The sequence below is a fragment of the Ammospiza nelsoni genome, chromosome 30 (assembly GCF_027579445.1).
Source record: "Ammospiza nelsoni isolate bAmmNel1 chromosome 30, bAmmNel1.pri, whole genome shotgun sequence".
Lineage (NCBI taxonomy): Eukaryota > Metazoa > Chordata > Aves > Passeriformes > Passerellidae > Ammospiza > Ammospiza nelsoni.
In genome coordinates, this window is record NC_080662.1 from 2,203,178 (window position 1) to 2,228,932 (window position 25,755).

The following is a 25,755-nucleotide window of genomic DNA, read 5'->3' on the forward strand; positions in this document are numbered from 1 at the left end:
AGTCCCAGCCAGAGCCAGACACAAAATCTGTGTATGCAAATGTCCAGTCATGTTTGACATAAAACAGCAAAAACGCAGTTTGGCAGCTTCAGCTGGGGGGGCAGGGGGCAGCTTTGTCCTGAAAATGCCATTCCTCAGCAGAACAACAGGGCTGGAAAGGCCATGGAGGGGAAAAAGTTCTGCAGTGACCCAGAAAGAAAAAAAAAAAAAAATAACATGCAGAAAGCCCATTATCATTAACAGCTCCTGTGTCTCCAGCCCCCCACCGCCAGCTCACAGCAAGACCTTGGTCCAGCAGCTTCCCTCCTCCCCAGGGAACATCTGGGACCTCGGCTCAGAAGGAATTGTGATGTCCCTGCCCTCACCATGCACTGTTCCTGGTGGGGACAGCATGACCCAAAACACACAGTGCAAATGGACATAACTGGGATTTCCTTCTTTATTTAAAAACACAGAGAAAGGGCATTGCAGCATGTACAGGCAAGGGGTGGGAGGCAGGGAGCCCCAGCCCTAAGAGCACTTGGAATCACCAGCCAGCACTTCCAGAAACTTCTGGAACCACGTGGGAATAGCAAACCCACTCTGCCCCCCACAAGGCACCCCAATAAAGCCCCACAGCACAAGATTCAGGAGGGAGCAGCTCTGAGGGGATACCAGGAGCAAACAGAGCTGAGGGGAAACCAGTTTGCTTTAAAATAACCAAAAAGCTCCATCGAGGTCTGGCTGCACCCACCCAGCCCTCTGGAACAGGAGGGAAATCCCTCCCTCCCAACACCACCTGTGCTCTGGACGGCTCTGGAGCCCAGCTGAGCTCCACACTTGTTTGAACCTCACCTTCAGCCTCTCTGCTGTCCTGGGGATGCAGGAGGGTGGGAACCAGCAAGAGGAATGTTGCAATATTGCTGGTAGTTTCTGCTCCTGGATAATTACCTTAATTGTGCAACAAGCCTCTGCTTTACCTTCCCAGGCCTGAGGAAACTGTGCAATTATCAAGCACCACGAATACTCAGGAGTCTGTGGTTCCATCGTCCCTCTGCATTCCCTGCTCTCCAAAACTGAGATCAGAGCACTGCAACTCTCTGATGGACGGGCTTGCCAAACTGCTAAAACATTCTTGAAACAGTGTTAGGAGCCAAACAGCAAGTCAGCCTAATAAAAATGAACGCTGCAAAAACTCTAGTGCAAATAAAGCAAAAAGGAGCAGAAAAAGGAACAGCAGGATCTAGGTAGCTACAATTAAATAACATTAACACTCACCCCTGTACCGTTTGCATTGATTCCCACCCATTTTCATGGTGTCTGTGTTCTTCAGCACACAATCCCCTTTGAGACTCTCCTCCCCCTGAACTTGGGGGACCCATTCCTGCCTCCCCCAGCAGCAGGGAGGCACCTGTGCTGTGCCCATCCCACAGCAGCCCCACGGGGACTGAGGCAGGAAGGTACAACTGGCATCACATTGAGGTCAGTCAGGCTAATCAAGGCTCAGGCACAGCTGTCGAACAGCTGGAGGCCCCAAAAGGGCTGGCACAAAGCAGATGTTCTGCTCCTGGGGAACACACTGGGCTGAGCAGCAGAGCAGAGGACGTGTCACAGCCAGGGAAGTGAAAGGGGAACGGAGTTCTCGCTTGGCACGTGGGGATTGCACGCACTCGTGGGGTAAAGGTATCAGATCTCAGCCAAGGATTTTCTACACGCTATTTATCACACCTACAGGAGCTCATTTGGTTATGGAAATGACAATTCACATTGCTCTAGAAACTCCTGCTGCTTTCCATCTCGGGCAGGCAGTGGGGGAGTTGGCCAGACAAGTCTGCCCAGCTCCATCAGGGCTGCTTTTCATTGCTTTTTACCAAAAGCCCTTCACCATCTGGCACAGCTACCTGTGCCCAGGTGTGACTAGTGCAAAACCAACATCACACCTGAGGATGCTCCCACCTGGGAGCCACTGTCACTCCAGCTGCCTGCCCTGGCTCATGCTCAGCAAGTACCAAAAGCCTTTGGAGGGGTTGAGAACCTGCCCAGGCTAGGATTCAACAGCAGCCACAGGTATAAAAAGACATAATTAAAAGCCAGCAGATTGCTGATAAACCCTTGTGTGGGCAGTGGGAAGATCCAGTCTCTGAGGGAATAAGTCACTGTAAGGGGAAGCTGCAGTGAGACCCCTGTGTGGGCAGCTGCAAGCTGGTGGCTCCCAGCTCTGCCCTGGGGAATCTGAGCAGCAGAAAAGGGGAGAGAAACATTTTACAAACACAAGAAAGGCCACACTCCCCGTGTCATGCCTTCAAAACCTCCTGCCACTTCCTCCAGACCTGGTTTGTGGGGGAAACAATGCAATTGCAGAAGATGTCCCCTCATACAGGTCCCCAGCATCTCCTGCCCTGCACAACGAGCACCAGAAGCACCTTCCAGACATGGAACCACCGGGGCCAGGCCTGGGCAGGAGCAGCCAGGGACCCCACGCCCCACAGAGCAGGGCACCAGGACGTGGGTGCAGACAGATCCTGCATGGCAGGGAAGGGCTGTGCTGGAGGGAAGGGAGCACTTTGTGTGCCCCAAACAGACCCTGGGGAGGCTCAGTGCCCACTCAGACATCAGAGGTCCGGATGCTTTCATCGTCCAGGTCGAAGGCGAACGGTTTCTCCTTGAGGGGCTGCGGCTCGGAGCGGTGCCTCAGGCGCGTGCCGGGCCCGGCCTGGCGCTGCCGCTCCATCAGCAGCACCGAGGAGTCCCTGAGCGGGGTTGGCAGTGCCCCCAGCCCCGGCTGCTGCCCCTCGGCCCGTGGCACCGGCGTCCAGGGCTGCCAGGAGCTCGTGGAGGGCGCCCTGCAGGACGATCGCCGCTCCTCCGCCGAGGGCCGCGGCTGTGAGGGGCCTGAGGAGCCGCCGGGCCTGGCCACAGAGGTGGATCTCATAAAGGACATCTCCTGCAGGGACAGGATTCATTTATTAATCCACTAAATAAATATCTTGCATGTTGGCATAATCTCCGTTTGACAGTAGATGTGAAATTGAAAGTCTGTCACCTACCCTGGGGCGGGTTTTCAGGGCCTGCACGGCGGCTGTGATTGCGCGGATCCAGCTGTGCATCTCCTCGGGGCTGTCTGCCTGCAAACACAGCAGCCCCGGTGAGGGTCAGCTGTCCTGGCATTGCCAAAGTTCAGCTCTGATCCCACAAACAGCTTCTATTATAAATAATCGCAGAGGAGAAGAAAATCCGCCACAATTCTCCCTCATACTCGTGTGTTACAGCCCCATCTGCTCGTGTTCACTGGTGAAGGGCTGAACTCTCTGCCCCAAAAATTATCCTGGCCTCAGCTGCTCACCTGGATGTAAAAGGTTGACTCCCAGAAATAGTCCCTATTATAAATAATCCCAAGGGAGAAGGGAATCCCCCACAGTTCTCCCTCACACTGGTGTGTTACAGCCCCATCTGCTCGTGTTCACTGGTGAAGGGCTGAACTTTCTGCCCCAAAAATTATCCCAGCCTCAGCTGCTCACCTGGATGTAAAAGGTCCTGGAGCTTGTTATGATTTCCCACAAACAGCCTCTATTATAAATAATCCCAATGGAGAAGGGAATCCCCCACAGTTCTCCCTCACACTCGTGTGTTACAGCCCCCTCTGCTCATGTTCACTGGTGTTCACTCATTTCTTGAGAGTTGAACTTTCTGCCCCAAAAATTAACCCGGCCTCAGCTGCTCACCTGGATGTAAAAGGTCCTGGAGCTCGTTATGATTTCAAAAAGGTTGTCTCGCATCAGGAGGTCACTAGAAACAGTGGGAAAGAGACAGTCACACCTCAGCAGCCATCATGGACAGAAAAAATCCTGTATTTATCTTCATCTCTGGAGTGTGCTAGCAAGGAACATATTGAAGGCAAACCTTGGATCTCATTGGGATCTTTTTAGCCTTCTGTACATATCCTTTCTCTATTCTTTAGTACAGTTTTTAGCCTTAGTTTTTCTTTATTATTCATTATCTTTTTAGCCTTCTGTAAGTATCCTTTCTCTATTCTTTAGTTTAGTTTTAGTATAGCAGAATACAATGGAATGGAATAATAAATTAGCCTTCTAAGAACATGGAATCAGATTCATTTCCTGCCTCCTCAGACAGGGGACCCTGAAAACACCCCACACGAGCAGCTGGAGCAGCCCAATCTCCCTCTGGCTGCTCTGGCCTGAGCCAGCCTGGGGCCAGGGCAGGGAAACAGGGGTGGGAGCATTACCCAGACTTGACCAGGCACTCGTGGGTCTTGCAAACATCTTTCAAGAGAATCGAACGCAGAGGCTCCTTGTCCTGCAGAGGTGAGAGGAGACAATGCTGGGCTTGGCTGGCCCCAGAGCTGGCATGTACCCCCTCCAGAGGAGGAGGAGGAGGTGCCAGAGCCCTGCTGGGGTCCGGGGGGAGCTGCTCACCTGCTCACACTTGTAATAACTGATGGAAAACTCATCCAGAACAAAGAACCGCCGCTTCCAGCTCTTCCTCTGGAAAAGAGCAGGAGATTGAGTGCTCAGCCCTGCCACTCTATGGATGTCCTGCACCCAGAGCAGCCCCAGAACACCCCCAGCCCATGCCTGGCACTCACCACGTTGCCCTGCTTGACACAGAAGCCGCTCTTGAGCGGGGCTGGCCCGGCTGGGGGCTTGCTGGCCGAGGGGGGGATGTAGCTCTGTGAGCGCCTCAGCAGAGGGTGTGTGCCCACCTCGCTGCCCTCCCCGTCCTGCAGAGAGAGAACACAGCCACCATCAGCAGGGAGGCACCCAGGACAGCCAGGGAAAAGCCACCTGACACAAGCCCTGAGTGAAGAGTGTGAGCCAAGGGCTTGTGGCAGTGCTGGACACAGGCAGGGAATGAGCCCAGAGCTGATGATGTCTCATTGTGTGCAGCTCCCTGGTGCTATTCCCCCTTCTGCAACCATGTGTTAAAAAACAAGAATCAGAAGGGCTGCAGAGAAGCAATTTGAGGGCTGAAGGCAATCCCCTGCAGCAGGGGAGTTAACAGAGCCCACCTGCCTGGCTCAGAGGTGACTCAGCTGCACCACTGAAGGTATGAGGAGAACAAGAACCACCAGACAAACACAAGCTGGAAAGGAATGCTTTCCAACAGGAATGCTTTCACGACCACATGCCCAGCACCCAGCCCTGGCTCCCTGAGCTCACCCCAGTGCACCCCAAAGGCCAGACCCACCCCAGCAGCACCCTCCCTTCACCCCAGCAGCACAGAGGATGGCTGAGCTGAACCATCTTCTGCACTCAGCTTATTCCCCATCCCTCAGAGCCCTTCCTCCCTGGGCTGAGGTTTGAGCATTGCCATGGCAGCCACTGCCAGCCTTATATGGCCCCACAGCAGGGACTGTGGTTTGGGTGAACCTGCCCGCCCAGCACCTTCCTCAGCTGCTTTTTGGACACAGCAGCAGCTTTTTGTCTGGCCTCAAAGTGCTGCCCAGCCCTGCAGAGAGCTGGAGCACCTCGATGGGGATGCCACCCACACCCAGCTCTGCTGGGCATTGCACTGGTGGTGTCCAGAGCAGAGGTGGGGACGCTTCCCCAGAGTGGGGACACTCTTGCAGCCAGGAGTGTCACACACCCCGGGGCTGGGGTGATGCTCCTGAGCGTGGGACTCCCCCCTGCAGCCAGGAAACCACAGACACACCCAGGAAGCTGCAGCAGGGGAATGGCCATTTCACACGGTGGGGGAAGCAGCAAGAGCACGGAAATACTCTGGCAGCTGATGCACTGTCACAGACATCTTTTCATGAAAATCCTTTCCTTAGGATTTTTCCTCCTGAGAAGCTGGGAGGCCTCAGGAACAAAATGTATAAAATTATTATCTGCTGCTGTGGAATGCAACAGGTGCATCTGGGATTGGTCTCATGTGGTTGTTTCTAATTAATGGCCAATCACAGTCAGCTGGCTCAGACTCTCTGTCCAAGCCACAAACTTTGTTTTCATACCTTTCTATTCTTAGCTTAGCCAGCCTTCTGAGGAGAACCTTTTCTTCTATTCTTTTAGTATAGTTTTAATGTAATATATACCATAAAATAATAAATCAAGCCTTCTGAAACATGGAGTCAGATCCTCGTCTCTTCCCTCAGCCTGAGACCCCTGTGAACACCATCACAATGCACTAACTCCAAAAAACCCCTCTGCACCCCACAACCCTCTGTACACCTCCTGCTGAACCCTGTGGTCAGGGAAGTGTTAAAAGCATCTGCCAGCAGAAACTGCTGCAATGATCTAATTCTCCTCTCTATTTTTAGTGCTGCCACTGATAAGAGCTGAAGTGAGACCCAGAGCTGGACAAGTGCCCAAGCATGGGAGATGCTGATGGCCACGTGCACGCCCAGCTGCGTGCCAGGGAAGGGATGCAGAGCCACAGCAAGAGGTGCCACCAGCCCTGGGACAGTCCCTGTGGTGGTGGAGACACCGGACCCTGGGTACATAAAGAGGATTTACACCCAAGACACGTGGGTGGGTGGCGATGGCCAGGAAGCTGAGCAGATTCATGACCTTCTCCTCCTCCTCACACCCCCTCATTTCATCACACTTCAGAGTGAGAAAAAGCAGAGGGGTTCAGGGTGCTCAGAGCAGCCATTCATACCTGCAGAGGAAAGGCTTTGCAGGTACAGTGTTCCCAGAAATGAAAGTGCAAACCAGCTCACCTGGTTGATGGAGATGGGCGTGTGGACCACCACCCCTCCAACAATCTCAGTTTTGTAGGCCACCTGGGGCTTCCTCTCCTGGGCCTGGGGCACCACTGGAGGCTTTGTGATCTCTGTGGCTGGTGGGACGCTGCCACCCTTTGGCACCTGTGGGAGAAAGGAAGGGATGAGGGGCACAGGGTGACCGTGCTGGGCACCCCATCTCTGCCCAATGCAGCCACATCCCTTCAGAAAACAAGTCCTGACCCAGCACCCCAGGGTGTGGAAACCCTTGGGCACAGGGTGACCGTGCTGGGCACCCCCACACCTGCACTGGGCACCCCATCTCTACCCAATGCAGCCACATCCCTTCAGAAAACAACTCCTGACCCAGCACCCCAGTTAGGGAGGGTGTGGAACCCCCCTGGGCAGCAGGAGCCACCCAGAGGAGAGATGAGAGGAGCTCAGTGATTAAAGCATCCCTTCACAGGGATTCGCCTCTGCAGCTCAGTGAGTTTGTGGGACACTTGTGCTCCTTTAATTGTCCCCGCTCCATTTACAGCCAGGCTTAATGAGGAGCTGGGGCTGGCTAACGAGGCTGAGCCAGGCATTGCTGTGACCCCAGAGCTGGCCCCACACCCCTGGGCAGAGGCTGGGCTGCACCAACACAGCTCCCACACTGCCATCCTCCCCTCTCCTTCCCTTGGCACCTAGAAAGGACATTTTCCATGTAAGTTTAGTAAAAAGCAAAGGCAGTTTAGTAAAAAGCAATGAAAACCAGGAGATTCTGTGCTCCCAGCCCTGAACTTCAGCTGCCCTAATGCCACCCCGCAGTGCCTTCCCCCAGAGCAGGGCAGGGTGACAGCAGCACCACATCCCTGGATTTGCCAGCCAGGCAGGGACAGCTCCTCCCTGAAGGGCTGGACGAGCCGGTTGGCCAGCTGGGACACAGCCAGGGTGGGGAAGGGCTGGCCGAAATCAGGCCGTGCTTGCAGAAGCAGAAGAATGCATCTCATTATTCTCCTGTCAGAATCCCCCTGCCCCAGAGGCAGCCACCCTGGAGGATGCTGCTGACAGTACAGCCAGACACAGAGCCCAGGCAGAATCTGGCCACAGCTCTGGAGATGGAGTCTGTGGCCGGGAAAGAGAAGGCACGAGCCAGAGCAGTGTGGCAGCTGCAGGCACAAAGGTTGTCACACTTAATGTATTTGCAGACAAAGAAAAAAAAATACAAGCTAGGTCTGATCTTGCAGGTGAGTTTCCCACAGAGACTACACCATGGCACTCCAGGGATTTTAAAGAAAAAAGCCATGGGTAAGCCCCAATCAAACTGTTTACATCACTTTTCCTCACATTTAATTCACACACCATAAACAGCATGCATCAGTGCATGACCTAATAAAACTCTGCTCACATTATGCATTGGCCCTGCTGTGGTATTCACATGCCCTCTGAACAGAGAGGAACTGTGAGAGAAGCAGAGAAGGAAAACACAATTCTGATCTTGCTTGCTGTGCTAAAGTAGAATGCAATATGGAGATTGTTTACCCAAAATGAGGATGTTTTGCTGCCTTGGCCTGTCAGGGCCAGGTGTGTGTGTGTGGGACTGTCACGAGAGAATCAGAGATGAGTGCAGTGTGAGCAGTTGTGAGCAAGGGTGAGGGCAGGGCAGATCCAGTTTAGATACAACGCACGTTGTCACAGACATCTTTTATGAGAAAACTTTTCCTTAGGATTTTTCCTCCTGAGAAGCTGGGAGGCCTCAGGAATAAAATGTAAACATTGATTATCTGCTGCTGTGGAATGCAACAGGTGCATCTGGGATTGGTCTCATGTGGTTGTTTCTAATTAATGGCCAATCACAGTCAGCTGGCTCGGACAGAGAGTCTGAGCCACAAACCTTTGTTATCATTCTTTCTTTTTCTATTCTTAGCCAGCCTTCTGATGAAACGTTTTCTTCTATTCTTTTAGTATAATTTTAATGTTATAAATATAATAAAACAATAAATCAAGCCTTCTGAAACACGGAGTCAGATCCTCATCTCTTCCCCAATCCAAGAACCCCAGTGAACATGGTCACATTACCTAGTATAGTATAATAAAGTAATTAATTAGCCTTCTGATGATGGAGTCAGATGCATCATGCTCTCCCCTTTTTCAGAGCCACCTTTGATTTACAATACCCCGCTGCTCACTGCAGGTGAGCCCCCAGAAGAAGCCCCCAGCCCTTTCCCAGGGACCCCCCGTATACAGGCAGAAGCCATCCAGGTCTCATTTTCCTGCCAGCCCATGCCCTGGTGGTGCCCAGGAGGGAGCAGGGCACATCCCACGCTGCCAGGAGCGGCAGGCACCGGGTCAGTGCCCATCAGCTCACGGCCCTGTGAGCACAGCAGCACAGCACAGGAGATGGCAGATGAAGCCCTCTGGATGCGCCCCACAGTGATTCGCTGCCTCACCACAAGAGCTGGCATTCCAGGGAGAATAAAAACCGAATAAATAAGTCACTGAAGCACAATGAAGCCAGCCTTTGACAGGCACTGTGAGGCCAGATCCCAGCCAGCAGGAGCAACGGGAGGAGGAGGAGGAGGAGGAGGGCCTGGATGGCTCCCACAGGACCTTCCTGGGGCACAGCTGGGCTGGGAGGGTGAAGGAAGAGAAATAAAGCTCAGCCATAAGGATCCCTGGGGATGCTGGAGGGAACAACTGAGAGGAGCATGAAGTAACCCACCGTGATCTTACTGGCCCTGTTCAGCGCCTCCACCCAGTCCTGCAGGTCCTTCTGGTCACTGGCTTGCAAGAAATAGCGCTGGGAGAGAGCGTTGATGACTGCCAGAGAGGGAAGGACAAGGAGAGGAGGATTCAGGAGGGTTCATGGGCACCCACACTGCAGATTCCTGTGGGAGATTGTTCCCACACTGAGCCCACCGAGATCCCCTCACTCACCAAAGCAGAACGGAGTTTTGGGCTTCTGTTTTGGGGTGGCAATGCTAACCTGCGACAGAGCAAATCAGGGAAAAAAAAAATCAGAGAAGGGAGAAAAATTAGAGATAACAGCACGTGCTAACGGTGGGCAGAAAAGCTGGGAGTTTCTACCCAGCCATCCCACTCCCTGCCTGGGCTCTGCCAGCGCAGCCAGGACCCCTAAACAGGACCCCACACACATGGGGGCAGCTGGAGCTGCAGCACAGCTGTGGCAGCTGAGGGAACTGGCCCGTGTCACAGCACATGCAGCAGCACAGGGTGCTGGCTCCCAGGGGAAGGTCAGCACTGAGCCAGGACTTTCATGCCCTGCATCCCCTCAGGCGCTGGCTGAGCTGCACAGCAGAGGACAGAAAGCTTTCAAAGGACCTGAAAACATCCTCCATTCTCCTGGATTAACACAGTCCGTCTCATCAGCAATTAAGGGAATTGAGGGAAAATAGTGGTGGTTTTTCCCTGAAGAGTAGGAATCGTTTATATAAGAATAATATTCCTTGAGGCTCCACAAACAACATTGTTGGAGTATTTATTCTGACAGTCCTCCTCCTTCAAAGCCAGTCCATAATGCTTTAAATATGTTTTCTCAAGCAAACCTCCCTTTTTCTGGTGTATTTACTATTGGTACTTCCAGCCACTGACAGAACCCAACCCCGCAGTTTGTGACCAAATGCTGTCCTGCAGCAATTTCCATTTAAACTAAAACCTATGTAATTTGTGAGGCTCTCTCCAAAATGGGGAAGGCTCGGCCTCCCAGCATTGCTTCATCTGCGCTTAATTTATAAATCATGATTCAGCAGGAACAGGAAGATCTGTCCAAGGCTATATCCAGCTCCAGGATAAAGCAGCCACCAGCCCCCAGCAGCTGAGGGGCCACTTGCAGGAGGAGGAGGAGGAGGAGGGTGGCAGCTCCACTGTCCACACACAGCCACAGCTCTGCCTTATTGCACTGCTCCTGCCTTCCCAAGGAGACTGGAGAACCCCCTTGAGACACACAAGTGACTTTGGAAGGTCTCATCCTTCAGGGCACTGCCCTCTGAGCACAGGGGAGAGCTGCTGAAGCACTGCTCAGCTGATTGCCCAGCTCACACTGACACCACAGCGTCCCCACACACCCCTGTGTCCTTCCTCAGCAGAGCAGTTCCTCTTCCTCCTCAGCCCAGCCTTGCACCCTGTCCTGTGCCACTCCAGGGTCTTTGTGCTGCTTCCCACAGCCCTGCCCAGCTCCATCCCAGGGAGATGGACCAGGAGCTGGCCTTGGGTGCTTCCAGGGCAAGCCATTCTCTGTCCTGGGAATGGCACAGGGATAAGGGGAAAACAGGGAGCACTCACCTTGCCTGTGCCCCACCCCAACATTACCTTGGAGATATAGGTCAGCTGCAGAGATCCCACAGCACCCGCTCCGATGGCCAGGTTCTGCAACACACAGGAGGAGCAGTGGGAGGTAAATGACAGGGAGAAGGTGGCAGGGGCAATCCAGCCTGTCCTTTGTGCCCTTGGGCTCAGGCGGCAGCTGCCATCCTCGGCCACTTCCCTGTCCTGCACCTGCTTCAGCCCAGACCCCTCAGCAGAGGGAGCAGCCCTGCTGTGCTCCTTGGGACAGCCCTGGAAACCACAGAGGTCACAGAAGGGCTGGAGCCTGGTCATGAGAGACTCTGACACAGCAGGGAGGGGCCTGGGGAGAGCTGGGGGAGATGCCTGCTGCAGGCAGGGATGTGCAGGAGTGTTGGGATGGATGGAGATAAGAGATCTCTGCAGCCAGGTCATGGAATTTGGGGTTTATTGCAAAGGGCCCTGCTGGGAGCTGCCAGGCACAGCTCAGAGCAGGCCCCAGAGAAGAGAGGGGTGGAGAGGATGAGAGGGTAAGAGAGTAAAGGGGTAAGAGAGCGAAGTTCTCATTCCAATACAATAAATCTTCTTCTGTGTTGAATATTCTGCTTCTCACAAACTAATTTAGTACAAGATACAAATCTTATAGCATTTCCATACAGCCTATAAGAATCATTACATTACCATACTGTGTTACATTTTAAACCCTAAAAACTCTTCTTTAGACCCTTTCTGCTAAGCTGCAGGGTCTGCTCTGACTTTTGGGCTTGTCTACAAGCAGAGAGTCTTGTTCCATCAAAAGGGGATCACCTTCAGCCAGCCACACCATTGTTTTCTCATTGTTCAGTAACTGAGGGATCTCAAAGCTTGCTTTCATTTCAATCTCACTTATAGTTTCCATATTCTCAAAATCTTTTGCCAGGCAATCATATTGATAAGGCTTTCCTGTTCCATCTTCCCCGGCAGGGATGTGCCCACAGACTCAGTGCCAGCTTTAGGGACGTGCCCACCTGAGGATTGTCCATGTACCACAGGAGGTGGTTGGCCTGGGTGTCCAGGATGAAATACCTCCGCAGAAACTTGCCACAGGTCTCATTTTCCTCGATGTCCAGGAAGCCACAGATGCGGTTCTGTCGGTCCAGGTACGGCATGCCAGGCTCCTTCTGGCATCACCCTGTGATGGAGGAGGGCAGGCAGGGGCAGGTGGGTGCTCTGCTCCCCAGGGAGCTGCCCCAACATCCCCCCAGCCTGTCCCAGGTGTTCCACAGCCACTCAGCCACAGCTGAGCTCTCTGGAGGGACATGGGAGGAACAACACCCAACCCACCACTCCCAGAGCCACCAAACCCCATGAGCGAGGCCAGAGCAGCCACAAAGGATCTGCCACGAGACACCAGAACCCTGAGAACTGTGCTGAGCAACAATCCCAAAGCTGAGTGCTGGAGAGAGCCTGAGCACACTCCCAGGAAACGGGGAACAATCTGCAGCTCCAGCAGAAAATCCCTGCAGCCAGGACGTCGAGTCAGCAGGGAAAGCAATGAGCCATCCCAGCAGGGCCACGCTGTGTCCCAGCTCTGCCAGGGGCATGGAGGGATCCTTCAAACCCCCAGGGCTGCAATGGGAACATCATCATCATCATCACTTCCAGCCCTGCATGGGGAGCAAAACCAGCACCTCCCACCCAGGAGAGATCCTTCAAACCCCTGGGCTGCTGTAGGAACACCATCATCACTTCAGCCCGGAATCAGGAGCAGAACCAGCACCTCCCACCAAGGAGGGATCCTTCCCTGAGCTGCCCCTGAGCACCATCATCACTTCCACACTGAATGAGGAGCAGAACCAGCACTCCCCACCCTGGAGGGATCCTTCAAACCCCTGGGCTGCTCTAGGAACACCATCATCACTTCCACCCTGCATGAGGAGCAGAACCAGCACTCCCATCCAGGAGAGATCCTTCAAACCCCTGAGCTGCCCCTGAGCACCATCATCACTTCCAGCCCTGCATGAGGAGCAGAACCAGCACCAAGGGCCCCAGGAAGGCAGGATGTGTCCCCCTGCCCAGGGCACAGGGTGGAGGGCAGGGATGAGAGCAGCCGTTACCCAAAGGATGTGAGTGAGCCCAGTGTGGTTTGTCTGGCAGGAGAGTGAGTGGTGATCACGCAGGTGCCAGAAGCAGAGCTACACAAATAAAAGAACTCGTGCAGCAAAAGGAGGAAATACTATTTTTGAGCTGCAGTGGAGTGGGGCCCGGGGAGGTGAGGGTTGTGCAAGAGCTGGGGTGCAGCTGCAAAGGTAGAGGAGGCAGAAAACAACTCAACCTGCTGCTACCACCACCATTTCAGAGATGGGTATCATGGGGACCATGCTGCTGCAGGGGGAGAGATTGTTTTAGACCAATGACAGTGCCCTGGCACAAGGGTTTCTGTGGGCATTTCAAGGCTCACTGCTTTTTTGTGGGGTGATTTTTGTGTTGGGGAAGCACATGGAAAGCCAATCCCTTCAACCATACCAACACATTCAGAGCAAACCTCATAAACCCTTCCCTCTGCTGACAGCAAAGGTCTGGAGATTTCTGCTTAGGAGATGGATGAGGGAGGAGCAGAATGTGCCACAGGCAGCACAGAGATGAGCCCCCAGCCCCATGGGACACCTCTTGGGGTCTCCATGTCCCCTCAGCACCATCCTTCATCACAAACTCATCCCTTCTGTGCACACTGACCTCAGCCTGCACTTGGAGATGCCCAAAGCTGTGGGCAGAGGGGGTTGGGGTTGCCCCACACTCTGCACCAAGCCAGCCAGGTTCCTGTCCCCTCACATCCCACTGCCCACAGAACACAAATGGTCTCTTTGCAGCCACCCAGAACTGCGCTTTTCCATAAGAAAAGGATAAAAGTAGCATCTCCAGCTGTGCTAAGGAAATTCAGGAGGATCAGAAAATTCTCAATTTCCTAGTGAAGCCTATCAGAGACTTCCAGCACTCTTTCCTACCTCTGAAGCAACTGACTTGCCAGCTTTTTAAATCACAATATCCCACCAAAAAAGACAACCCTTTCCTGATTCAGTGAATGACATTACAAGCAATTGGGCTGTAGAAGAAGATTTACAGCAAAACCACCCCCTTGCCTGCCTGCTCCAAAGAGAAGTGCTCCCCAGGGAGAGGCAGGAGGTGCAGGGCACTGTCCGTGCAGCACCCAAGGGTGGCTCAGGAAATCCAGCAGGGTCAGAAAATGCTCAATTTCCCAGTGAAGCCTATCAGAGACTTCCAGCACTCTCCCCTACCTCAGAAGCAACTGACTTGCCAGCTTTTTAAATCACAGTATCCCACCAAAAAAAGACACCTCTTTTCTGACTCAGTGGCAAGCAATTTGGCTACAGAAGAAGATTTACAGCAAACCCACCCCCTTGTCAGCCCGGGCCAAAGGGAAGGGCTCGCCAGGGAGAGGCAGGAGGTGCAGGGCACTGTCTGCGCAGCACCCAAGGGTGCCTCAGAGGCCTCGTGTGCAGCCACCCAGCCAGACTTTCCAGGAAGCACCTCAGGATGTCCCTGCACGGTCACGGCTGCCTGTGCCCTCCTCTGAAAAACCCGAGGCCATGGCACAGCCGGCGTGTGGAGCATCACATCGCCTGGGCACCTCCCTCCGCAGCTCCCAGCGCACCTGCGGGCAGCCGCAGCGTCCTCCTCCTCCTCCTCCTCCTCTCTCACACCTGGATGAGCCTCCCTCCGTTCCGGGAGCTGCCCCGCAGGGCTGCAGCAGCGCTCCCTCTCACCTGCGCTGTCTGTCCCGACCCGCGACAGACAGACAGCAACTCGCTCCTACTAATTGCAGCTCTCTTTCTTCATGAAACCATCAGCCTGTCGGGAGGAGGCTCTTCATACATACAGCTCTTCATCAGCCACACACGGAGCAGCCGCAGATCCCCTCCACGAGCCTCCAACCCCACAGAGTTCGGGCGAGGATGGTCCTGGAGCATCCCCGGAGCTCCCACGGGGCAGAGCCCCCCTCGCTGCCCCCATGGAGCCGCTGGCACCGCGAGGAGCGATGTCTGTCCCGACCCAGGACAGACAGACACTCAGCGACTCGCTGCTACTAACTGCGGCTCTTTGCCTTCATGAAACTATCAGCCTGCCGGGAGGAAGGCTGCGTACAGCTCTTCATCAGCCACGAGGAGTGGGAGAACACAGAGCAGCCCCAGACCCATGATCCCCACCACACGCTTGCCTCCAACCCCACAGACTTGAGGCGAGGAAGATCCTGCGGCACTCCCGGAGCTCCCACGGGGCAGAGCCCCCCTGGCTGCCCCCATGGAGCCGCTGGCACCCGGAGGGCTCCGCTCCAGCCCGGCACGGATGGTGCAGCCGCAGGGACAGGGACAGGGACAGGGGGCCCGGCGCTGTCCGGAGCCGCGGGGCGCGGACCCTGCAGGGAGGGTGGGGATGGGACATCGAGGGCTCCCAGCCCGGCCCGTGGGGTCTCCGGAGGCGGCTCTGAGGCCACGCGTGTCCCCCCGGGTGTCACTTACCCCGCGGCGTCCCTGGGCTGCGCGCCCCGGGCGGGCGGGGGGCGGCGGGCGCTGCGAGGAGGAGGACGGACGGACGGACGGACGGACGGACAGACGGGAGGCGGAGGGGGTGTGCCCCTGGCTCCGCCGTCGCTTCTTTCCGGGTTAATTACGTCTGTCATTAGCAAACCCGGCCCCGGATGTGAGTGCGGGGCGGCTCCGCGGGGCGGGGGGTCGGTGTCCGTCTGTCCGTCCCACCGCCGTCTGTCTGTCCGCCTCCCTCCCGCGGGTCCGGGGGCTCAGCCGGTGGGAAGGGTAGGGGCAGCCCGGTGCCCTCCCTGTTGTGGATCCTCTGCGTGCCCCAGGCGGGGAATTCACCCCATTCCCGGTGGATCCCCCCAGACCCGGCACGAAACCGCTCGGGCTGGCACTGCCAGAGATGAGCCGCCCCCTTGGTGATTCCTGCAAGGGCATCTCTTGGGGAAGCTGCTGCAGGGTGGGTTTGGGAGCAGGAACACCCCGGGGCAGCCCCACTTTCTCTCCGAAACTCCGTCTGGCCCCGATGCGCTTTCTCCGGGCACCGTGAAACCCATCCTGGTGCAGAGGAAGATTTAGAGCAAAACCAAGGCAGCGCAGGGATCTCGCAGCCCCTGTCCGTGCCACGCCGGTCCCACCGCTGCCTGCTCCCGGCATCCCGGAGCTCCCGAGCCCTCCCTGTGTCCCCATCCCTCCCTTTGCAAACACTAAACTGGTTTAGGGTTTTCACACCCAGGCTCCTCTCGCACCCCTACAGGGTGGCACCAGAAGCCAAACTGTCGCAGATATCTTTTTATGAAAAATCCTTTTCTTGGGATTTTTTCTTCCTGAGAAGCTGGGAGGCCTCAGGAACAAAATGTGAACAATGGTTATCTGCTGCTGTGGGATGCAACAGGTGCATCTGGGATTGGTCTCACGTGGTTGTTTCTAATTAATGGCCAATCACAGTCAGCTGGCTCGGACAGAGAGCCTGAGACACAAAACTTTGTTATCATTCTTTTTCTATTCTTAGCTAGCCTTCTGATGAAACCTTTTCTTCTGTTCTTTTAGTATAGATTTAATAGAATATATATCATAAAATAATAAATCAAGCCTTCTGAAACATGGAGTCAGATCCTTATCCTCAGACCCCTGTGAACACCGTCACATCTCCCCCATGTCTCTCTCCACAGCCTCAGGTTGCAGAGAGCAGCCCAAAAACGCCTCTGTTCGACCACAGGGGAGGGAATCCCTGCAAAAGCAAAGCAAAGCCCTCCGGGGTAGCACCAGAAGCCAAACCGGTTCCATTTCTCTCGCAGTTTTGCTTCCCCCATCAAGCAGAGGCTGCGGACGCGGTTCTCACTGCAGCGTTTATTGGACTGGCGGCGCTGTGACCCTCCCTTGGAGCATCCCCGCCGCTCCCTAGGCTAGAGCAGAGGCAGGCGGGGCTCAGAGCCAGCCCAGCAGCATTGTCCCGGCCAGGGCCGTGGCCAGCAGGCTGGCAGGAGGTGGCAGGGCTGTCCCCGCTCCGCTCCGGGAGCCCCGAGCCGCCGGCCCGTTGCAGTCGTCGCTGAAGCAGCAGCGCACGGTGGCGCCGCCGGAGCCGCCGCGCCGGGCCTGGTCACAGAAGGATTTGTAGGAGCAGGATTTGATGATGCTGTCTGCGAGGAAAGGCGAGGGGACAGAGGGTCAGGCACTGTCCTGGGTGTCACCGGCACAGGAGAAGGAGCCGGCACAGTGCGGGGCGGAATTAACACATCTCTCTCCTCCCCTCAAGCAGAAACTGCCTCCTGGTCCCCCTCATGTACCCTGCTTCTCCTCACCCTCTGGTTCTCAGCCCCTCTTGTCCCCTCCAAGACCCTCTGGTCCCTTTCACAATCCTCTGATCCCTCCAAGACCCTCTGGTTCCCTCTAAGACCCTCTTGTCCCCTTCAAGATGCTCTGGCCCCCTCCAAGACCCTCTGGTCCCTTTCAAGGTCCTCTGGTCCTCTTCAAGACCCTCTGATCCCCTCCAAGATTCTCTGGCTCCCTCCCAGACCCTCTGGTCCCCTTCAAGACCCTCTGGTCCTCTTCAAGATTCTCTGGTCCCCTCCAAGACCCCTTCAAGATTCTCTGGTCCCCTCCAAGACCCCTCCATGACCCTCTGGTCCCCTCCAAGACCCTCTGGTGCTCCCCCCTTTCCCCCCAAGCCCCCCGGCCCAGGCGCTCACTGGGTGCAGTGATGGTGGAGCAGGCGTCGGCGTACTGGGGGCAGCTGTGGGATCCCTGCTGGTTGCACTCGTTCTCGTTGGATGCCACACATTTGTGGCATTTCAGAGCTTTGCCTGGGTGAAGGTGAGCAGGAGGAGTGAGGGTGACACCAATGCACCATCCCAGTGCCCCGACAATCACACACTGGTGACCCCCAGCCCAGGGAGGTGAGGGTTGGCACCCCATGGGCAGGTGCTACCATGGCACGCAGCAGGATGCAGCATCTATCCCCAATTTTAATTTAAAATTTATTAATTTACTATTATTATTAGTTTAAGAATCTGTCCACAAAATTAATGCAAAACTCTTCCAGGTGTGACAGCCAAACCTGGCAGGTGAGCTCTGCCTGAGAGGACTCCCTGAGAGTCCTGGAATTCCTTTTACAGTAAAAACAGCTAGACATAATATTTAAAAACCATTCTAGATCTTTGTCTTCTTGTGCCAGATTTCATTTTAATACATATTTTATGGGGGAGAAGGGAGAATCCATCCAACCTGTGGGAGCAGCTCCCTGTAATCAGGAAATTCAGCCCAAGGGATTGCCTGGGGACAAGCAGGGTGACAGGCAGATGCAGCAGGGACAAACCATCTCCAGATTGTCCTTTAAGGAGCCCACAGGCAGGTTAGATAGCAGCAGAGCTGACAGTGGTGCAAGAGCTGTGTGACCCCTCAAAGCATCCACACACTGCCACAAACAACTTTTATGGAAAATCCTTTCCTTAGGATTTTCCCTCCTGAGAAGCTGGGAGGCCTCAGGAACAAAATGTAAACAATGATTATCTGCTGCTGTGGGATGCAACAGGTGCATCTGTGATTGGTCTCATGTGGTTGTTTCTAATTAATGGCCAATCACAGTCAGCTGGCTCAGACAGAGAGCGGAGCCACAAACCTTTGTTATCATTCTATTCTATTCTATTCTATTCTATTCTATTCTATTCTATTCTATTCTATTCTATTCTATTCTATTCTATTCTATTCTATTCTATTCTATTCTATTCTATTCCATTCCATTCCATTCCATTCCATTCCATTCCATTCTACCCTTCTGATGAAACCTTTTCTTCTATTCTTTTAGTATCATTTTAATGTAATATATATAATAAAATAATAAATCAAGCCTTCTGAAACATGGAGTCAGATCCTCGTCTCTTCCTCAACCTGAGACCCCTGTGAACACGGTCAGAACACACCCCAGAAACAGCCGGACCTGAAGATGCTGCTCGTGCCCGAAATGAGGAATTTTTGATTTTGACGGGGCTGGATAAGGCAGCGCTGGGGCTGGAGGTGGAGCTCGGCTCTCGCTGACAGAGCAGAGCCCTCTCGTGGCAGCGGGGCCGGAGCTTCCACCTCCAGCTCAGGGACACAACCCGGCGGTGGAGGGGTCAAATTGCCTGAATTGAATGGTCAAAATTGGGATTTCATGGGGTCAGAGCCCACTAAACACCTTCCATTAGCCCACAGTGACACAGCTTCCACTGCTGCGTTGTGTTCTGTTTCCTTTTTTGTTCCTCACAGCCTCTCTTCTGCCCTGAGCTAAAAGTTCAGGCGCGTTCTGTCGCTATATTTTTAGAAAAATCTTCTTTGCCCAGAATTTTTCTCCTGAGAAGCCTCAGAAAAAAAATGTAAACAAGAATTATCTGATGGTTTGGAATGTGGTCTGGAGGTTGCTCACCAACAGGTGCATCTTTGATTGGTTCCATGTGAATTGTTTTTAATTAATGACCAATCCCAGTCCAGCTGTGTTGGACTCTGGTCAGTCACAGGTTTTTATCATTCATTCTTTTCTAGCCTTCTGATGTATCCTTTCTCTTTCTCTAGTATCGTTTTAGTACATAATTTCTATAATGTAATGTAACATTATAATAAAATATGATATGATATAGTATGGTATGATATAGTATGATATAATATAGTATGATATAATGTAATATGATATAATGTAATATGATATAATGTAATATGATATAATGTAATATGATATAATGTAATATAATGTAATGTAATATAATGTAATATAATATAATATAATATAATATAATATAATATAATATAATATAATATAATATAATATAATATAATATAATATAATATAATATAATATGTCAAATTCTCATCTCTCACCTCATCCTGGGAACCTCACAACACAAGAGTGTTCATCTTGCCTCGATCCAAAAACCCTGAAACAGCCCAGAGCTGCCCCAATTCCATGGCATTGCTCTGAGCAGTGCAGCCACCCCCCTTTTACCATGTTTTTCTTTGTGATTATACCTTTGAAGAACCAAATTTTAGCAGGCAAACACAGCTCCCGCCAAGGGACACTTACCTCCTCCAGCCAGGGACGTGACCAGGGCCAGGGCCAGCAGGGTCCTCATGGCAGGCATCCTCAGCAGAGTGCAGGGTGGGCTGGGCAGCTGCTCTTTTGTCTTAAGGTCTTACAGCTAATCTGCTTGGCTGAGTGCATCAGGGGCTGGGCTAATGCCATCTTAGCTGGGGGGACAGGACACAGCTCCCCAAGGACGTGGGCTGGGTGATGGCACCACACCGGGCTGGGCTCTGCTCCATATCCTGCTCTGGAAACCTTCTCTGGACACGGGACCTTGTGGCGGCTTTCAAAGGTCTTCATCAAACCCAGCTGCTCCATCACAGTTAAGTCCCTTTTTTGTCATGAGTAGCAGCCAAGGTGGGGAAAATTCCTCCAGATTCTCCAACCCACCAAAGGAGAAGTGCAAGAGAACAACAGAAAACCCCTGGGAGCCCGGTGGAACCATTCCTGTACCGCCAGGCTCCAGCAGGATTTAGCCAAGGCCACAGAGGGATGTCAGGGATCAGGACAAGGATTCTTAGTGATGCTGCCATGGATGGGCTGGGCTCTGCTCCATATCCTGCTCTGGAAACCTTCTCTGGACACGGGACCTTGTGGTGGCTTTCAAAGGTCTTCACCAAGCCCAGCTGCTCCATCAGAGAACAGCCCCTTTCTTATCACAAGTTGGGGAAAACCCCTCCAGATTTTCCAACCCACCAAAGGAGAAGTGCAAGAGAACAAATGAAAATCCCTGAGATTCTCAGTTGTTCTATTCTTTTCTCCCAGTGGAACCATTTCTGCACCCCTCAGGCTCCAGCAGGATTTAGCCAAGGCCACAGAGGGGTGTCAGGGTCAGTGCAGGGATTAGGACAAGGATTCTCCTGCCTGGCACATCCTGCTGCTGCCTCAGCTCTTCCTGCTGCCTGAGCTCACTGCATGGCTTAGGACAGTCACAGTGTGCTGGGAGGCCAGAAAAATCATCCCAAGTCTGAATTTCAGAGCTCAGAAATGCAGATTTCAGGAACAGATGATAACTGTGCTTATCTGAAACCAAATAATAACCATACTGTGAACTGTACTTATTTGAAACCCAATAATAACCATATAAACCACATTAATAAAGTCAAGGCAGAACACAGCCCATGCTTAGGACCATCACAGTGTGCTGGGAGGCCAGAAAAATAATCCCCAGGTCTGAATTTCAGAGCTCAGAAATGCAGATTTTAGGAACAGATGATAACTGAGCTTATTTGAAACCAAATAATAACCATATAAACCATATTAATAGAGACAAGGCAGAACACAGCCCATACTGGAAGGTAAAACCCACTCCTCCCAAAACTCTTCACCAACCTCACAAACACCAAGAAAGCTTTCAAGAGTGATAAACACAGTCTTTACTCAGGCAATGAAACATGGAAAAAATATATTAGTAATCATTATAATAATAATAATAATAATCTCATTTGTGTGAGTATAACTCTTACAAATATTTACCTGACATATAAAAGGGAAATTATCATACATATAAAACCGATGGCAATGGCAGTTACACACGTGGCTGGAAGCAGAGGGGTCCAACGCAGAGGAATTTGAATTTCCTGCCTGGGGGAGGCACAGGGGAGGGATCAGTAGTTGGGGGTCACTGGTTGGCACTTGGTTACAGACAGATCTGCTGGCAAACACACACTGCAAACAGCAACACAGCAGCAGCAGGGGCAGGGCCTGCTGCTGCTGCCAAAAGGGCATTTAAAGCCTACTGCAAGGGACAGGGGATAAACACACACCCAGCTGTGACAGCACTCACAGGGACCTGCCATTCCCTGTGCCATTCCCTGTGCCATCCCTGACACCACCCCATCACCCAGAGGTGCAGCCATCAAGGCAAACACACCTTGTTTTACATCACCATAGCCATTATGCATGTATTTATATCTATATCTGGAGCTACAACCATATTATAGTTAATAAATCATTCCTTAGGAATCTTCTTTGCCCAGGCTGGGGTGCACAGGACGGGCGAGGGGAGGTGGCACAGCAGGACTGGGTGGCACTGGGGACAGGAGGGATGGAGGGCTGTGTCCTGTGGGTCACAGCTTTGCAGACAGCCCCCAGTGACTGCTGTGTGCAGGGCAGGGCTCTGGGGGAGTGGTGAAACCTAAATTCTGCAGTGATCCATCAGCACTGTGGGTGCTGCTGTGGGCTGGACAGGGCAATGCCCCAAGGCTCAAACCAGAAACCAGCCCTGGAGCAGCTCTGAGGGGTGATGCAATGCTGCACTCTGCCTCCTCAAGAGAAAAAAAGCCATTTCTGCCCCAGAAATCTCAGGGTTACAGGGGTTTGCTTTACCTGCACAGACTCCCAAATGGGAACAGGAATAGTCCTTGTTGATCGCAGGATTGAAGGTTTTTCACCAGCCCAGGAAGGGACATGTGAGGAGGTCAAAGGGTTAAAAAGAAAGGGGGGAAAAAGGGTTTTTCTTTTCTGCCAGCTGTGCAAGGGTGAATATCCAGCACAAGCAACAGGTGCACTGCTTTGAGTGGTGTCAGCCACTGGTTTCCATGACCAGTCTGTCACTGGGATAACTGGGGAACGGGGAAGAACGTGGAGAACTGGAGTTGGGGAGCTGTGTGCTGGGGGAGGCTGCTGACACCTTTGCTTAAGTGTAGAATAAACTCTCTCTATATTATATAACTAATAAAATATAATCAAGTGTATGGCTCTGGCTTAAACAGGTGTTTGCTCTGCATGCTCGACACGGGGAATTAGAAAATAGAAGGAGAAGAGCTCAATTCTGTTACAAAAAGGTAGCAGCAAAAAGGTTTGTGAAAGTGTTCAACAGGCTGGGCAGGAAACAGTCCAAACTGCAAATATTTCCCTTATTTCACAGCTATCCATTCAAGGCAGAGAATCCTGCACCACTGCAGCACCCAGAGGCACATCAGGGCTCAGCTCCTTCCTCTGAAAGGGAGCCCTGATCTCAGCATGGCACAGGAATCACAGACACGGCCCTGCAGGGGCCAGGGTGGGCACAGGGAGGATGGATGGGCACTCCCAGCCCTCCAGAACCAACATCTCCATTTGAGAAGCATCTGTTTGCTTCTCAAACACCTCTTGGTGCAGAAACCTCCTGCCTCCCCTCACCTGAAGGTACTGCAGGCTGTGTGACTGCTCTGGGGGGAACAAGTCCTGCCTGACTGGAAGGAGTGAGCAGAGAGCCCCAGCGCCCATAAATGCTCATAAAGTGCACGAATGCAGAGATGTCAGCTCCCTTCCTCTGAGGCTGCCACAGCCAGGGGCAGGGCGAGGCTGTGCTGTGCTTCACCCACCAACCAGACACCAGCCAAACCCAGTGCAGGAGCCTGCAGGTCCCTCCCTGCCACCCCCCACATCCCAGGGCAGGACCCACCAGAGGCTGGACCTGTTCTGCTGAGCCCATGGGGACAATCAGGGACAGAGAGTGCAGTGGGGACACAGCCCAGCCACGGGGGACAGAGCCCAGGGTGTCACCTCCCACCTGAGAGGTGCAGAGGGACAGGGCAGCACGCCCTGGGAGGGACACACAGGCCCAGAGAGGGACACACAGGCCCAGGCTGAGCCCAGGATCATTCCCAAGCTGAGCACAGGAAGATTCCCAGGCTAAACCCAGGATTCCCAAGCTGAGCCCTGATTCCCAAACTGAGCCCAGGATGATTCCCAGGCTAAGCCCAGGATGATTCCCAGGCTGAGCCCAGGATGATTCCCAGGCTGAGCCCAGGATGATTCCCAGGCTGAGCCCAGGATGATTCCCAAACTGAGCCCAGGATGATTCCCAGGCTGAGCCCAGGATGATTCCCAAGCTGAGCCCAGGATGATTCCCAGGCTGAGCCCAGGATGATTCCCAGGCTGAGCTCAGGATGATTCCCAAGCCTGAGCTCAGGATGATTCCCAGACTAAACCCAGGATTCCCAAGCTGAGCTCAGGATGATTCCCAGACTAAACCCAGGATTCCCAAACTGAGCCCAGGATGATTCCCAAGTTGAGCCCAGGATGATTCCCAAGTTGAGCCCAGGATGATTCCCAGGCTGAGCTCAGGATGATTCCCAGACTAAACCCAGGCTTCCCAGGCAAGCACAGGATGATTCCCAAGCCTGAGCCCAGGATGATTCCCAAGCTGACTGCAGGGATCCCAGCCTGGAGCTGTGGGAAGCAGACAGACACAGAGAAGGGAGCAGCCCTGCTCAGGAGCCACAGGTCTGGCAGCCAAGGGGCAGCTGGACACGGGAGCTTCCCTGCAGGGACTCCAGGGTAAGGCAAGGTGCTCAAGGTCACGAGAGAAGCAGCCAAGTGCAGAGTGCTGGGCGAGGAGGGGGTGCTGAGGCTCAGTCTGACTTTCCCAGTTTCGCTATCAGCTCGTCGCAGATCTTGGTCAGCTCCTCGATCTCCTGGTTCTGGAAGAGAAGAAGATCTTGGGGACCAACAGCAGGGCCCATCTGGCATCAAGGATATATGGGAAAGGGCAGCCAGCTCCTATATGTGACCCTGTGGAGCCCTGTGCTCACCCCTCCTCATGCCAGATCTGCAGCAAGCCAGCCCCAGCCCACATCTCTGCATACAGGCACACATAAGCCAGCAGTGCCCATTCTGCCCAAAAAAAAAAATCCAAACCAACCCCACAAAACACACAAAAAAAAAAAAAAAAACTCCCAAAAACCAAACCCACAAAACACCTTCTGGACCAAAAGGCTGGAGGACACCTCTGGCATCAACAGGATGCTCAGGGCAGAACAGCAACTCCTCATCCCAGTCAGACCTGCAGGGATCTGCAGCAAGCCAGCCCCAGCCTACAACTCTGCAAACAGGCACACATAAGCCAGACCCCAAAAAAAAATCCAAACCAACCCCACAAAACACAAAAAACCCAAAAAAGTATCCCAAAACCCAAACACCTTCTGGACCAAACATCTGGAGGACACCTCTGGCATCAAGAGGACGCTGAGGGCAGCAGCAGGAGAGGCAGGAGCAGGTGTGTGTGTTACCTTCTGCTGCAGGGTTCTCTCCAGGGACTCCACCTTCATCTGCTCCTTGCGCAGTGCCGCGTGCAGCGCCGCGCTCTCCGCCTTGGCCTTGGCGCGCACCTGGGCGATCTCCTCGTTGGCTCTGGGGGACACAGGGGGCCAGGGTGACTTCAGGGTTTACCCCAGAACCTCGGGTCCCTTCCATGATAATTCCCTCCCAGGTGTGTCAGTCACCTCTCCTTTCCCCTCCCAGCACTGTCTGTCAGTCCTGGAATCGTGTGGTTCTCTTAAATAAAGCCGTCTTTGCCCTTTCTACAGCCCTGCCTCCTGCCTGTTCCTGTGACATTCTCCACAAAAGTGACATCACAGCATGTCCAGAGCCTGGCTCTGCTTCCCTGGGTACAAGAGAGGGGGTTTAGCCCTGTGGAAACTGGGTGAAACTGGGTTAATTCAGCTCCTCCAGCCCCTCTGTGAAACTCTGCTCTCTCAGGGCCAAGCTAAACCTGCCTCCTACCTGCTCCTGTGTCACTACAAAAACCGTGTGGTTCTCTTAAATAAAACCTTCTTTGCTCTTTCTACAATCCTTCCTCCTGCCTGCTCCTGTGTCATTATAAAAACTTTGTGGTTCTCTTAAATAAAACCTTCTTTGCTCTTTCTACAATCCTTCCTCCTGCCTGCTCCTGTGTCATTATAAAAACTTTGTGGTTCTCTTAAATAAAACCTTCTTTGCTCTTTCTACAATCCTGCCTG

At 53.4% G+C, this 25,755-nt stretch overlaps 2 protein-coding genes across 5 annotated transcripts in view; both read right to left on the bottom strand.

Moving 5' to 3' along the window:
• Positions 1 to 421: 421 nt before the first annotated feature.
• Positions 422 to 15,598, bottom strand: PLEKHA2 (pleckstrin homology domain containing A2). The gene is made up of 12 exons (XM_059490964.1): positions 15,463 to 15,598; positions 11,953 to 12,116; positions 10,973 to 11,029; positions 9,581 to 9,629; positions 9,366 to 9,463; positions 6,659 to 6,805; positions 4,583 to 4,717; positions 4,413 to 4,481; positions 4,223 to 4,293; positions 3,702 to 3,765; positions 3,027 to 3,104; positions 422 to 2,923 (listed from the first exon to the last, which is right to left on the bottom strand). Exons 2-12 carry the CDS (start codon positions 12,091 to 12,093, stop codon positions 2,585 to 2,587), a joined length of 1,248 nt encoding a protein of 415 aa, XP_059346947.1. The 5' UTR covers positions 12,094 to 12,116; positions 15,463 to 15,598; the 3' UTR covers positions 422 to 2,584.
• A 5,783-nt stretch (positions 15,599 to 21,381) lies between these two features.
• TACC1 (transforming acidic coiled-coil containing protein 1) overlaps positions 21,382 to 25,755 on the bottom strand; it is a 36,262-nt gene continuing 31,888 nt past the window's right edge. For all 4 annotated transcript variants that reach the window (XM_059490695.1, XM_059490694.1, XM_059490696.1 and 1 more), the window contains 3 exons: positions 25,027 to 25,147; positions 23,985 to 24,438; positions 21,382 to 23,917 (listed from right to left, as the gene is read on the bottom strand). In XM_059490695.1, coding sequence (XP_059346678.1) covers positions 24,370 to 24,438; positions 25,027 to 25,147 — 190 coding nt within the window. In that variant the 3' untranslated portion in view covers positions 21,382 to 23,917; positions 23,985 to 24,369. The remainder of the gene's footprint in view (positions 23,918 to 23,984; positions 24,439 to 25,026; positions 25,148 to 25,755) is intronic.